Source organism: Mesitornis unicolor, unplaced genomic scaffold (genome assembly GCF_000695765.1).
Source record: "Mesitornis unicolor isolate BGI_N332 unplaced genomic scaffold, ASM69576v1 scaffold49846, whole genome shotgun sequence".
Lineage (NCBI taxonomy): Eukaryota > Metazoa > Chordata > Aves > Mesitornithiformes > Mesitornithidae > Mesitornis > Mesitornis unicolor.
Window position 1 is genome coordinate 409 of NW_010192604.1, and position 15,679 is coordinate 16,087.

A 15,679-nucleotide genomic window follows, 5' to 3' on the forward strand; every position below is an offset into this window, starting at 1 on the left:
TCTGTGGGTAGCATCTAAATAAAACTTGAGCGTTGTACTTTTTTTTCCCTTTCTTACCTAGAAAGTGTTATTGACTGTGATGTTAAGTACCAGATACTATCTCCTCTACTGGAGATCCGCTGGCCCTCTGAAGTGCCAGTCCTGGGGGTGAGGAGAGGGGCTGTAATTTGGCCATGGAAGTCCATGTAGTTTTAAGCTAGTGGAGAAATTCCCACTTTATTTTTAGGACTTGTATACACACTGTTCTGTACACAACTTAAAGTCCAAGTAATTGAATGATCTTTTGTATAAAGATGCTTACAACAGAATTTATTTTCTTTTGCGTTTTAAGTGAGCAGTCTGAAACAGTACTTGATTCGAGTGATATTTTTCATCTTTATGTTGTAGATCTATGATAAAGAACCTCTTTCTTTCAGGTTTGCAGAAGGTTGGGAATTATAGAAGTTGATTACTTTGGACTGCAGTTCACTGGCAGCAAAGGGGAGAATCTGTGGCTGAATTTGAGGAACAGGATCTCACAGCAGATGGATGGTTTAGCCCCTTATCGATTGAAATTAAGAGTCAAGTTTTTTGTAGAGCCACATCTTATCTTACAAGAACAGACAAGGTAAGGTAAAGATAGGTGTAAGTAGATTTATTACTTTGTTTTCAATTTCTGTAACTTATGAAAGTGGTTACACACTGGTTTTATTTCTCCTGTCTTTTGGTAATCTTAGCTTGACTTCTGTGTAGTTCTAAAACCTTAGTGTTAATTTAAATGTATTGTTCCTTTTAAAAAGAAAAAAAAAGTTGGTAATGTTGTAAGTATTGTATAGCTAACAGTAAGTAATGGCTGTAGATAATTCCATGAGCACTAGTGGATGAAACTAAGCTACCAGTAGCAAATTATTTATATGGTATTTGCATGTCCGATAGTAACCCCAGTTCAATGGTGTTACTCTAGGTCATTCTAAACCAGTGGTACAGAAAGGCAGGAAATAATTCCTCCCACAGAGCAAAAAAACTTGCTGAGTTTCTTTTTGTCTGGTTTTATGTTACAGTAACTTTCAAATAGCTACAGGCCTTTTGAGGCTGCAAAAGAAACAGCTGTTTTCCTTCTGTGGCCAGTCCTCTTAAGTAAATTGTTATACTGTCAGCCAATTGTAAGAATTAGTCTTCTAAGATTAGTAGTGAACACTTGATTTTACTCCTTGAGTTTGGCTCACTTTAACTTGGTACTTTCATAATTAAGACCATGGATACAACAGGCTTGTTCTGCACAGAATATTTGTATGAGAATTTGGTCAGAGGCCAACAGCATGATTTGGTGTTTCTTTCATAGAAAAAAGGTCTTAAGTTAGGAACTTGCATATATTGTTCTATCTTTTTGAACTAATGTGCAGGGGAGAGGCTTTTTGGGGAGCTGTGGGTTCAGCTTATCAGTTTGATTCAAGTATTCAGAATGCCATGGAATTACACCATAGTTGTCTTATGTGATAGCTTCAGTTAGGCAAATACATTCTAACCAAGTAACAGCTTTGATGTACCTTATTTTGGAAAAATAAATTTGCATATTCATGGCATATATTTGGGTTCTTCTGGAGTAGTTTCCTTAAAGAAACTTACCCTCTTAAATTAAGTGTCCTCAGTGGAATAAGTACAAACTACATAATGAAGGATTTTTACGTAGAACAGAAGGAGCAACACAGTTATGCATCTGATGAGGCAGAAGGGTTGACCCTGAGCATGTTGGATGTATCTCCATGCACAGACCAAATCGGGATGAATCTGAGGAAACCTGAAGCTGATATGATTGGTGGTTTTCTGCTATTGTTGATGAATGTTCGTTCCACTTGACAAGGTTTTTGCAGACACCCGTGTTCCTGCCTTCAACACTCAGTGCATGATTTGGCAAGTTGTGCAAGCTAATAAAGGGCTTGAACTGGTAAAACACACCCCAGGGGCCTAAAAGGCAGATTGTACAGATAGGGTGTAACAGCTTGTATACCTACATCAAAGTAGCAAGTACTTCACTGCAAAAATTACTCTAAAATGTTGTAGTTGAGACAATCTTTTTTCATGTATGAATTAAGACTATTCAAAAACTAATATTTTTAGCAAACTATTTTAAAATTAAATGAGGCCCAGCCATCAGATGAGAACTATTAAAATTCTGTTCTGGAAATAATTACTTAAATTTTGGAGTGCAACAGGTGTTGAAGCTAGTATTTAATGTCACTGTCTTGCAAATGTTAATGCTCCTGAGGCTTCAGCTAAGCTGTTCAGTCTACATCCTGAGTATTCTTAGTGTTCTTGCTAAAAACAAATACAAATTGTGAAATAGCTTGCAACTAGTTAGCTTCCTCTTAGTTGTGTATGCCTACTGCTTATGTAGTAGGCCTAGAATTCCATGGTGCCTGTGGTTAATGTATGTTTCTGTAGTGTTGAAACCGAGTTTCAGTAGATTTACTCTTTTTTTTCTCTACTCTGATTGAGGATTTACGTATGCATGTAAGTGCATTCGTCCTTAGTTTGCGTGCAAGCCTGTGTGATGTCAAGGAGAAGACAAAAAACTTGTTAAACCTGTCACTGAACTTTAAATCAACAGATGTAGAATAGAATTGGGATTAGCTGTACAGTTACAGCTGGAACCTTGGTTTTTATCTTTACTTGCCAAGTCAGTGTGCTGTTTGACTGAAAAACAGTGCTGGGGTATCCTTGGTTTACCTTAGTGGTTATGTCTACAACTGATGTGTAGAGTGACCCTGGCAGAGCTGTTGCCTTCTGATCTCCTGTGTGGAGAACGCTGAGCAAGTCTCACGCTCTTTTACTTGCTGCCTCTGATGCAGTTTTTACATATAAATTAAATGCATGTTAAGACTGCTTTTGAAATCTGGGAAGCTGCAAGCAATTCGAAATGTTGTTGCTATGCTTCACCATTATTCTTGTGGTTGTTGTGACTGAGTTGTAACCTGTTTTTTCTCTCTACTTTGGAAGCTTTTTCAATCCTAGTTGTACTGCTTCATTTTAGAGATTCTTGTTTTGCACTTAAATTTACAACTCAGGTGTATGTTTGTAGCAATTCAATGTTCAGGTTTCTACGTGCTGTGTAAAAAGCTGATCTGGCAACTGAACATCAGCCTCTGCCTGTTATCTGTAATCTGTGTGTAATCCAGTGGAAGATCACAACCTTATGCATTTTAATCCCCTTATGCAAGGGGGCCTCCTTGCAGGCAGAACAGGTTATAATTGTAACTTCAACCACTCTGTGGATAGGATATTTGCATGGAAAAAACCCTTATTATTACACTTTCTTTCCTTTTACAGGGTTAAAAGTGCCTTTATTTCTGTTGTCTTTTGGATCTGAACTTGTAATTTTTTGGCTGACTGAAACGATTTCACCACAGGATTTTGTAGTTTAGAATTGTTTTCAGTGCAATGAAAGTGCTTCGGTGCAAGAGTGCTATTCAAATTTAATCTGCTGCTGTCAACTGGAGTTCTACAAACAAGGCTGAAACGTGGACAGTGTGCGTGTTTAGAGGAGTTTGAATAACTATAGATTTGAGTGGAAAATCACATTGGCTTGAAAAGGACTACAGTATTTTTGGTTAAATATATGAGATGGTCCAGGCTCTGGCTATGCCATGTTTGTTTCTACTGTTTTCTGTATTTGTTGATGGATAATGCAACAGTTAGTAAAAAAAAAAAAGTTAAAAGTAAGGGTTTTATGAGAATTTACAACCCCCCTAGGGGTTTTTCTACCCTCTGCCACAGTAGGGGTGGTTCTTGTGTTGACTTTTATGAAGCACTGAATTACAGCAAGGAGGTGGGACTCGGGGAAGGTGGTGTACTTCACCGACGGGAACTTTCAGGGGACTTTTTGACGGGGGAGAGCACGGGGTCGGGGTTGCGGTGGTTCCGCCTGGCGGGGGGTGCCCCGAGGGCGGCGTTGGCGGCAGTGGGGTGCGGCCGGGCTGCGCGCCCCGCCGGGGAAGCGGCGCGGTGTAACTCCAGGTCACCGACCGGGAGTAACCTCGGCGCGCGGCAGGGCGGGCGAATCGGCGGCGACGCCGCTGGGGCAGGGCCCAGCAGCCAGGGGAGCTCAGCTCCTGATTGGCCCGCACCTCTGTTTCGGGGCAGAAACTTGAGCTGCTCGCGCTGGAGCTGAGGTCTGTGTGGAACGGGGAGCGGAGACGTCTTGAAACTTGCGTCCACCGTAACCGTGCGAGCGCTTGCCGAGCCGCACAAGAGGCGGGTTGCGCCCCGTGGTCGTCCGGGAGAACGAGGGTTTTAACGATAACGTCAACATTGCAGCCATCGCGCTGAAGTAGAAATAATTAAGTGAATAGATTCTTGAGCAGTGCAAGAATTACCTAGGTGTACTTAAAAATGGGCAGAGTTATTTGACTTGTGTAATATGAGCGAAAATATTTATATGTAAGTCATGATAATTTAAAATAACGTGTCAGTTTCTAACTAGCCAAACAATCTCATGAAGCATTCAAAATAGAATTAAGATAGCCTTAAGATAGATAATTACTGTTTTGGAAGTTGTTGAAAGTTGTGTGTGAAATTTCCCAGTTCTTGAATTATATTTACAAAGTACATTGTTTCTGCAGTGTTATCTACATTTATTGTTGAATTAGTTAAGAACTGGCTTGTAAAATATATTGAGCAGTTACATACTTGTAATAGGTAGAAAGTAAGAAACACATCCTATTATCCTATGATATTGTCTAGCCAGTGCAGTAGTGTCATGGTATTTCTTAGCATGCAATAAAACGGTCTGCTGTAAAAGACACCAGGGTGAGTTTAGTGGATCTGTTTGTCTGAATCAGAGTTGAGTTGCAGTTGGTAACCTTTCACCCACTCTGCTGAGAGCCAGTAAGAACACAATACTGAGGAACATGATTGTAACTAGGATGGCTTCGCTTTTTCATATGGAGTGGCTAGTGGCTTTACATCTGCTTTTAATAATAGAATCATATTCTATTGCAAAGAGATCTCTATCAATATCTTTTTAGGGAGGACAATGATACCTCTTAATTTTGATTCTTTTAGACTACAGGGAGTTGTAACTTTACTTCACAGTGGGAAAGAGCCTTATCTTCTTGTGTAAAGAGTGTTGTGCCCCAAAGAGAACAGACAGTTCCTTGGGACATAGGCTAAGATTCTTGCCAGTGGCCTGGCAAGAGAATGAGTTCTTTTGGTTATATTTCTAGTTTAGGAATCACTAGTCATATACAGATACTTTCATTGGCTAAGGATTGGGGTTTGTCACTTTTTTCCACTGGCGGCTAAGTTTGGAGCTTAAAACTTTTAATATAGTTTTCAGATTTGTATTTGCTCTGTTTTCTTTTCCTTGATTAAAGTAGTAGAAACAAAGTTTTCAGTGTAGAACTTTGAATCCTGATGCACATAATTGTCTTCAATGAATTAAGAAAGAATTTTTTTATTATGTGTACACTCCTCATAGCACTTATTTTGTGGGACTGTTATTGCCAATTCGTTGGCAATAACTAAGTGATTTAATTGTAGTGAAATACATCCATTTCTGGTAGTTGTGTTCAGTATAGTCAGCTGGCATAAATCACTTCAGAGGGAGGCAAAAAGTAATTGATGTGATATCTAGGTTTGTGACTTCAGCTTGGTAGCTCTAGTTTTGTGTAAAATTGACCATCTGCTGAAAAATCTCCTTGCAGCCTCTTTCTGCAGCATTTGTATCAAATTATTTATGTGCAACTAAAATACATGACTCAAACTGTACTTTCTATTTTACTGAGTGTTTTAATATGCACATAGAATTTAAATTGTATGGAAAGCACTGGGATAAAAATAAGGATACAAAATTAATATAAAATTACCCGTGTAACTAGTGCTTGAAGAAAGCATGTGATCCTGTTCTAAGTCTAAAACTGCTTTTTCTTCCTTTGGAAAGGAAGAAATTTTGCCTGGGCAGTGACTAATGAAGTATAGCTTTGGCAAGTTTGATGCTTTGTCCTCTAATCAGTATTTCTATGTACTGTTTTGAACTGTCAGACTCAAAGGAAATGTTCTATAATAGAATATACAGGAATAGCTAGCTAGCATGAATTTTGGAGGAGGGGGAAACTAATGCTGGTTTAGATTATATAGACTGTCTTTCGAACTAATGGTGTCATATATAGAACTTGGACTACGTATGCAGTAGCAACTTCTGTTTGTTCTTAAAACTACCACTAGTTGTTCAGTGTCCCAACATGTTTGGCAGATGTTAAGATGACTAGGAGCTACAATAATTGATTGGTGAAGCTCAAGAGTTGTGAAGACTTCTTTTCTATGAAGATCTGAAGGCGAAATGAAACTTCGGCAAGAGTAGTAACAAAGCTGCAGAATGTCCTAAGATAAAATTGGGGAGGAGGGACAGGAGTGTTAGGAAATACACAATACTGTCTTGTGTTACTTGTCAAATTTATAACAGGTCTGTTATATATAACTGAAGCGGTGAATGATGCAGAAACAAAACCAGTTGGTTTCTTATATGGTGGTCAAGCTAACACATTCTACCAGTGGTGGTGTGAATGTAACCTTTAGAGGACTTCAGTTATAAACAGGTCCGTTTTCAGTTTTGAAATAGTTAATTGTTTTAAAATTTGCTTGGCAAAAATTCCATTAACCATAAAACACTAACAATGAAATAGTTCCTTGAAAAACCGAGTACCCTGTTACTGTACAAACTGGGTCTCTTTAGAGGCGGGGAAAAGCTTTAACAATTTTTTTTAATTGTATCTAGATATTCCTGGAGAGAGGTGGAACAGTGGATTAAGTCCTATTAAGTGATTAGGTCACAATCTAATTTACAAAAACTTACTTAAATAGTTTATAGTAACTAATGGAATCTGTAATATGGCCAGGTTTTTTACAGATGGTCTGCTGGGTCCTTTAAACTGCAGAATTAGATAAGGAACTGCCTTAAGGATCTTAATGCTTTAGCTTTGCTTGACTGTATTCAGCAATAAAAGGACATTGTTTTGCCTTTCTGTTAAGGATCAAAAGACTTTTTTTCAGTTTTGTGCAAAAAGAAAAATCTGCTTTTATAATCAGATTCTGGCTGGTGTCACGTTCTGAACCTTGAAGGGGGATGATTTTGCAGTAGATTATTAATAGAGCTTTGGAGATGTGCAATCTTAGGCTGGATGGGCTATTTATAATCTGCATTAAGGAGAATCACTTTTTCAGATGTATAGAATGTTTGCAGCCCTCACTGTCTTCCAATTTCTAGATGCTGTTCTTCCCTCAAACACAATAAAAGACTCGAAATTAAAAAGAAAAAAAAAAAGACCAGCCCCAAAACTAACCACAACAGTGACTTTGGTATTTGAACTTTGGTTCAGGGCAGCTGCTGTAGCAGAAGTCATTCACTGTCATTCAGAAACTAGTTTCATTGGTAAGCTCTACGTAACTGGTTTCTGACCTGTTTTGGGTGCAGTTTTGGCAATGGTTTGGGCTTGCAATGAATTTTTTAGGTGCAGACCAATGACTTTTGTGTGATGGACTGTCAAGTATGGGTGGTGTTCTGTTTTCTCTGACTCAATAAAATAGCTTACCATAGTGTAAGTGGGGACGTGAACTTGTGTAACTTTAGTTCTTTTACAATAACTGTCCCTTTTTATCAGAAAAATGCAAAGTAGCTTGTCTCTGACATGTGATAGGAGCCCATTTATGGGAAGTTACTGCATATTAGCTGATGTGATGCTATTTCAGATTGTATCTTTAACTTATTTGTCTTTGCCATTACTGACTTTGTAGGTGTGGAATGTGACAAGCCATGCCTCTGCTGTAGTTGTTTCTGTAATGCATCTGTATTTGCAGGAACAATCTTTTGTTTTTCAGCTCCCCTCTTGATGTCAGTGAAGTCTTCCAGCAAGGGGAGAAGCCTGACTATTCCCTGTGCAGTCATATGCATAAAATAAACTGAAGATGAAGGTGTGGTAGTTGTAGACACATGTCAGCTAATGAGAATAATATTGTCAGATACTTCTTTGAAATACTGTATGTGTAATTAGTATGTAGTTATAATGACTGGAAAACCTGTTTTGGTATTAACAGAGGATCAGAAGTGCATGAAAAGTCATTTATTATATGAAATGTTGATTGGAATTAGAGAAATGCTTACTATTTTAATTTATTTTGGCTGTAGTGTTTTAGTATTTAATCAAATACTTTGTCTGGATTTATAGACTGAGCCCCAAAAGGTGTGTACAATCTGTGCATCTTCAAAACCACAGATACGCCTTTCTGTGGCCCAAGCAAGCCAAAAGTTATGAGTTAGCAAGGTTATGGATTAGAAAGGAATTGGAGCAGAAGTTTGGGACTTTCTCCAAGAAAAGCCTAATAAACTAATAGCCTGTTAACAGTGCTGACAACTGTACTTTCTGAAGGTTTGGTCCTCTTGACACCTAAATTTGTCCTTCACAGAGTGAGGAGATTAGTTTCCACCAGACCACCACTAGAACTACTGACGTATAAATGGATGTCTAGACACCAGGGTGATGCAATTAAGCACTTGTCACAACTGCAATGAAGTTTTAGCATGCCTCAAACTGCTTGTAGAGGGAGGTGTTGGAGCTGTGACTTGCTGCAGGAAATGGACTGTAGGGCAGCTTATGGGATAACTTAGTACCTATTTTTTTCCTGATTGTAAAAGTTATGGATATGGAGCATATTTTGGGCCAGTATTTTCTTAGCTGCAGCATTTGCTACAGTAGAGCTAAGAATTAATGTAAACTTTGCAAGTTACGTAATTTATTATAGTGCTGAAAATGTTGCTCTGTTTGCCCTGTTGTACAATTGAATTGTAGGGCGCTACAACAGGATATAGGTAAGATACTATCCAAAATTCCTTTTGGAAGGAAGCTAATAACTTCCTAGCATCTTGAACTTGTGATGAGTGATTCAGTATAGCTTTTTAAGAAAAGCAGATTACATCTAATTTTAGGAAAGTTAACGTCCCATTGCTGTGGAAGCTAAGATGTATCCCTGTGGGTACTTGACTTCATCTATTGAAAGTTTTTTTTCTCTGTGATATGTAACTACTTTTGCATCTGGTTTCCATATATATTGAGTCTTAAGAACAAATGCTAAGAAATTTTTATTGTCTTCCCTGAGGGGAGATAGAGATGAATTTATGGAAGTTAAGGTATCCTGTAGGGGAAATTAACAGGCTGCTGTTAGTGTTGGACAGTTTGATTTGTCTAATTAACTCGCCTATTAGATAATTAAGAGCAGCTTTGTGAATTTTTCAACTAGTTGTCAAACCTGCTTTGTTCTCAAGTGAAAAGGTTGGTCAGAGAGAGATGCTTACACAGTAGATGTTGTTGTATTTTATTCCACAGTGCCTTTTCAGGTTAATTTGTTAATCACATCACTGGCAAAAGCACCATCTTCCCTTTGACTGTGATGCTAGAGGCATTTCCACGGTGTGGAGAAAGTATGGCGTCTCCTATTGCATGATAGATGCGTATGCTGTTTTGGGCTGCTTTTCCCAAATTTGCTTTTGTGAAATGCAGAGTAACTGATAAATGGCAACCAAACAAATTTAAACCTAGGTAACTAATCCAAATCTATTTCATTGATATTTTACTCACTAAATTGAAATTATTAATTGGCCTTAGGAGTTAAAGCAGTTCTTGTTCTTTAATAGTGCATCTTCAGTTGTAGCTTCATCTCTAAGTGCAAGTGGATAAGATCTTTCCCTTGTGTCAGACTTTCTTGGTACATTTACTGCAAATTCTTGATTACTGAACTAATGGTTACCAAACATGAGTTGATACACGTATGTTGAGTACAAACATCTTTTAACATTTTGTGTAAGCAAACATTTCAATTCTGTTGCAGGCATATGTTTTTCTTGCATATAAAAGAAGATCTTCTCGCTGGTAATCTTCAGTGTTCTTCAGAGCATGCAATTGAACTTAGTGCATTGTTAGCACAGATGAAGTTTGGAGATTATAACCAGAACACTGCCAAGTACAATTATGAAGAGCTGTGTGCAAAAGAGCTCACCACTACCATTTTGGAAAGGTAAAGCACACAATGTAACCTCCGTTTGGGATTCCAAAAGCATAAATTTTTGTTATGCCCTTAAGACACACTATAGCATGAGCAATTACATCGTTAAAAAAAAATTACTAAATAGCTTTGGAGATCAAAATACAACCTGAATATTTAACTGGTGTTCTGATTTCAGTTAATTTTTAAGCTCAATTATAAGTTCTGGGTTTGTTTTGTTTGTTTGTTTTGTGAAAAGCAAAAGTTGTTGAACTCTGGTACATGGGGTAATAGAGGTTACCTAAATACTTGGAGCGGGGTAATCAAATTGCAAGTATGTCTTAAACCTACACTTCTGAAAGAACAAAAGAAGAATTTATTTGGCTTAGTACCCTAACACTGAGAAGTAAACTGGATTCCCAGAGCACCTTCATAGCTCAATTCCTGATTGCCAAGAAACTTTCAGTGTGTCCTGTTTTTCTGTGGATTTTTTTAGTTATGAACTTAGTGGTTGTGCAGATAAATACATTGGAGTGAGGTTGTTAGTTGGAAAGCCTTGATTACATGTAGCTTTTAAATTTTCTAGCAAATGCACAATATTGTTTCCTGAACATTCTCAGGATGTTTTGGTAATTCTGAGTTCTTTCTAGTTCACGATTACTGGAAATCTATAACTAGATAAAGCAGGTCAGGAGCATTTAATAATCTGTTTAGCTAGGTCATCTAAAGACCCATGTTAAAACAAGCTGCTGATAGTAATTGCACATACTTGAGTTATTTCACCTATGCTCAATCTTTTTATTGACAGCATTATTGCAAAGCACAAGGAGCTAGAAGGTCTGAGTCAAGCTTCTGCTGAATACCAGGTTCTACAGATTGTTACAACACTGGAGAACTATGGGGTAGAGTGGCACTCGGTGCGAGATAGCGAAGGGCAAAAGCTCCTTATTGGTGTTGGACCTGAAGGCATATGCATCTGTAAAGATGACTTTAGTCCTATCAACAGGTATGTGGTTTGTGGAACCATTTTCATCTTCCATTTTTCAGAAGTACTGAGCATGCCTCTAGTTTTTACATAAATATACGAAACTGCTCTACTGATTGCTAAAAGGAGCTACTGAAATAAAGGGCCTGAGGGGACTATCTGCTTACCAAGATGACAGCTGGTCTCGGAACTCCTGATTTTTGTATGTACTTTTGAGGCAGCATCTTTGATCAGTATTACAGGCAGCAGTTGAAGATCACTGTAACTTCTGATGACAGTGCACTGTAGTAGTTTGTAGAAAATACCCTTATCCTTGAAAGCTAAATAACCTTCCTTATTTTCCTATATTCATTTATAGGATTGCTTATCCTGTTGTTCAAATGGCAACTCAGTCTGGGAAGAATGTATATCTGACTGTTACCAAGGAGTCTGGCAATAGTGTAGTTCTCCTTTTCAAGATGATCAGTACAAGGGCAGCAAGTGGACTTTATAGAGCAATTACAGAGACTCATGCATTTTACAGGTCAGTATTGCCACTAGAGTTAACTGCTGCTGCTCTTCTCCACAGTATCAGAATTAAGTGCTTAAGCAATCAGCAATCTGACTACACTTCAGAAATTCTCTGCAAAATTTCATTGTCTTTGCAGCCTCTACTTTCTTCTTAAGTCCAGAAGCTGAACAGGTTTTTGCTGCTTTCCATTTTTGGGGTGGGAGTACAAGACAAGTAAGCAAAATTTTTCAGTCTACTGCTATGAGTAACAGCACTTTAGAATATAAACTTGCTGTGTCCTTTGATACTTCATAAGCAATACATACATTGTTTTTGTCCCTATGTAAGAGGGAGGATGAGAGAGCAAAGGAGAAAAATAAAGATCCTGTCTTTCAGAATATGTAGGTGTAGCTCATATGCACTTGTACTCCTTGTTTCTCCTTTATTTGGCTCTTCAAGTTGCTAGGAGTTAGATGTATGCCCCTTTCCCATCCTATGTATTTAGGTCTTCCTACAACTCCTCTGTCCTTGCTCACATGTTCAGGATTCTTTTTCATGACAGCTCCTATCTGTTATTATCCTGTTGTTCTTTGAGGTAGCAGTTCTATACTCCTTTGTTGATGGCTCATTTTTTTGAAATACCTTTTCATTCCTACTGTGAGATCCAACACTGATAAGTAGAACTGTCAAAGATACTTAATGTTTTCACTAAATTAACTACCACATACCAGTTTCAATTACTTTGTAGGAGAAGAGTTGGACAGAAAGCAGAGGAAAGTACATACACTAGGCAAGGACCTGTCCAGCTTCTCGAATTCGATCATTTTAATACAGTTACAGCAATTAACATCAACTAGTTGCCTTTCTAACCACTCCAGCTAATCGGCAACTAACCACTGCTTATTTTGTGAGCCTGATATTAAGCATGTCTTGTTCTGCTCTGTAATTACATGCCCTTGCACTGTTGTTTTGCACTGTTCATACTTTTTTCCAGGCAATGAAAGCATTACATAACTTCTTAGACAGTCTTAACTTCTTGATCTTTGTCTCTGCTTGTAACTTCTGCTGTCCTTCACAGCTTCTGATTTAAATTTAAGCACAGTTATAGTTGGACACTAACATTTGGCCATAAGCTTAGATCTTGGTCCTTAGGCCTGGTGAGGCTATATAGTCCTTGTGCTCTGTTTGTGTTTTCTTTCCTATATTTTCTAGAGAAGTGATATGCCTTAATAGGCTTCTGCAGATTTAACTATATCACTGAAATGTGACAAGCATGGTTAGGGCAGCTGAAATACTCAACGGCTTAATTTAATTCTCTATGCTGCACTCATGCTGGTTCCCTTCAGACAATACAATACTAGTATGCAAAGTACTGAGTGGAAATTTGGTTAAAGATGTTACTTGACTATGTGAAGAATTTTTGAGAGCCTGTCTAAAGAAAGATGTGTTATGCGAAAGACTGTAGCTTGAAATTCTTTAATGCAGTGTTTGAAAATTGCCATGTAAAGAGGTGTTGCCAAGATGAACTGTGGATTAGGCAAAGCGTTGGCTGTTCATATTAGCATAATGCCTTAAGTTCCTTCCATAGGCAGACTCCATTTTATCAGACACTTCACATCTTTGAAGATGTAAAAACTGTCACTTCTTCATTTTACACTTTATAAAGTAGAGCTGTCATGCAGGCAACGTTCAGGAGCTTAAATATAATCTCAAAATGTTCTTATTTGCTTTAATTCTAGTGCTGTTTCTTCAGTTTTGGGAACAAATTATTGTAGGGATGGGTTTATTGGTACTAACCAACCATGTTTGCATTTGTCCTGTTGTTTTATAGGTGTGACACTGTCACCAGTGCTGTCATGATGCAGTATAGTCGAGACTTAAAGGGCCACCTAGCTTCTCTATTCCTGAACGAAAACATTAATCTTGGTAAAAAATACGTCTTTGACATTAAAAGAACATCAAAAGAAGTTTATGATTATGCAAGGCGAGCTCTTTATAATGCTGGTATTGTGGATCTTGTTTCAAGAAGTGACCAAACCCCACCAAGTTCTCCCCTTAAGTCCTCGGAAAGCAGCATGAACTGTGACAATTGCGAGGGTCTTAGCTGCCAACAAACAAAAGCTTTGCAAGAGAAGTTGCGGAAGCTGAAGGAGTCTATGCTTTGTATGGTGTGTTGTGAAGAAGAAATAAATTCAACCTTCTGTCCCTGTGGCCACACAGTATGCTGCAAGAGCTGTGCTGCCCAGTTACAGGTAATTGCAGTGCTGTTAAGATGTCACTTCCACCAAATATATGGAAGCTTTGGGTTTCTGTACGCTCGAGTCATGGATTAATATGTTTACGGTGTTCTCTAGTAAAACTTATTTTTAGAACTTTTGCTTGTGGTAAACCTATTCCAAAGAACATTCTGTTTTAGATGTGTTTGAAAGAAAAGTTTTAGCTGTGCTAACTCAACTTATGGCGAGAGTAAGAATTAGCTGCATGTTTCTCGCATCCTTGTTTTAAATACAGAGTTTATGGAAAAGTGTCCTGTTACTGTGTACATGGAGGGAAGTCTCCAGTAAGTGTAGAGACTCAGAATATGAAGTAAACTAATCTGATGTTTTTCCTTTCCAGTCGTGTCCTGTCTGCAGATCTCGTGTAGAGCATGTCCAGCATGTGTACTTGCCAACCCACACCAGTCTTCTCAATCTGACTGTGATATGATCTACATACTCACTTTAAACTCATCATGTACTTTTAAAACTGCACTAATATGAAATGCAACCATTGATTGTGAAGAAGGCAATCACACTGGCACCTATCCACGATCAAAAGCAAAAATACTGCATTTTTTGAACATAAATATTCTTTTTCAGTGTGTCCAAAATTGTTTGGGACATCTTTTGAGAGCAGAAGTGTAATCAATTCATGTTACTTAAAAGGAGAATGATGTGCAAGTTTGTAGCATGGCAGCATTGCTAAAAAGCTAGGTAACCCTGGAGAAACGCAGTGTACACATACTGATACCCAGCGAAAGCAATGCAGCCTTCTGTTTTAAACTCTAAATCCTTTTTAGTACAGTCATTCCATTTTATTTTAATAGTAAGAGTAGCTTTTACAAATATCAGTTTAGTATGGCTCATAGTTTCTGCTTTTAGTAAACTGCTTTAAAGGGGAGAGAGCTTCTTTTAAAAAAAAATCAGTTCTTAAAGTTACAAGGCTTTGTCAAGCAGCTGTGTTTAATTAAATAGAAAGCAATTCTGAGACAAGCTTTGGAAGGGCAGGACAAGTTTGTTAATCTTGAACAGTTGAGGGTGGGTCAGGACAACCTGGTTGGCAGTGTCCTGTGGAAGCAGTTATGGGACTTCATTCACAGCTCTCGGTGGGCAAGGTGCTCCCAGGTTTCCCACATCCAACTTGGCTGGTGGTTGCAGGAGCTGTCAGCTGCCCTTTAAGTTGTTTTATGTTTGGAGACTGATTTTGAACTATTAAACTTGTACCTTTCATTTCTAAAATAAGGGTTGTATAATTTTCAATGCTTTCTTCAGTTAGCATCTTAATTGAGTAGGTCATTTTCTGCTAAAATTTTTGATCTTCCCCCCCCTACTTGGGCATTTTGGGCTCTGGTTTCCTAGTGTATTCTCCAGGGTATGGAGGGAACTAGAGACTCATGTTTGGGTGCAATACTGGCTTAATCAAAGCTAGGAAAGTACACTGTCACTTTACTGAAATTCTCTGACTATACTTTTCATATTGCCTTAATGTAGCAGTAATGTGTGTTTATGCATCTGTTTCTTTGCACAGACATTTTGTCAAATATTAAAACTCTACTTTTTTATGACACATTAGCGTATAAACCTTACTCTAAGAGGGTATTTATTTTTTCACTTTGTAAAGAAAATTTTGTTTCCTCATGAAGCAAGAGCTTTGTCCTATATCGTAGGCAACTTCTGTTTTTTTATATTCAGATTAATAAAGGACTTTAAAAATCTACTTTGTTATTGATAAGACTTTAATTTTGTTCTGAAATTCATCTGAGGTGTTACTGAACTGAAAATACAGTATGAAGCATTTTTGCATTTAGTCTTGAATGTTGTCATGTTTTACGAAGTCATGAAGTTTCCTCAAGTTCAAGTGCAGGAGGAAACCTGACATTGTAAAACTGCCTTTGTTCAGGCTGTGTACTTTAAAACAGCTGCGTACTCCAACTGAAT

General features: G+C 38.0%; 1 protein-coding gene across 1 annotated transcript; it reads left to right on the plus strand.

Annotated features, from left to right (window-relative positions):
* Positions 1-419: 419 nt before the first annotated feature.
* Positions 420-15,454, plus strand: MYLIP (myosin regulatory light chain interacting protein). The gene is made up of 6 exons (XM_010187151.1): positions 420-607; positions 9,856-10,041; positions 10,817-11,014; positions 11,352-11,516; positions 13,315-13,735; positions 14,100-15,454. Exons 1-6 carry the CDS (start codon positions 525-527, stop codon positions 14,187-14,189), a joined length of 1,143 nt encoding a protein of 380 aa, XP_010185453.1. The 5' UTR covers positions 420-524; the 3' UTR covers positions 14,190-15,454.
* Positions 15,455-15,679: the final 225 nt, after the last annotated feature.

Bases quoted from the DNA above. Each gene is read 5' to 3' on its own strand.
- MYLIP (XM_010187151.1), top strand. From the start codon at position 525: ATGGATGGTTTAGCCCCTTATCGATTGAAATTAAGAGTCAAGTTTTTT. The intron at 608-9,855 runs GTAAGGTAAAGA...ATTCTGTTGCAG, and splicing joins ATCTTACAAGAACAGACAAG to GCATATGTTTTTCTTGCATA. The intron at 13,736-14,099 runs GTAATTGCAGTG...TTTCCTTTCCAG, and splicing joins GCTGTGCTGCCCAGTTACAG to TCGTGTCCTGTCTGCAGATC.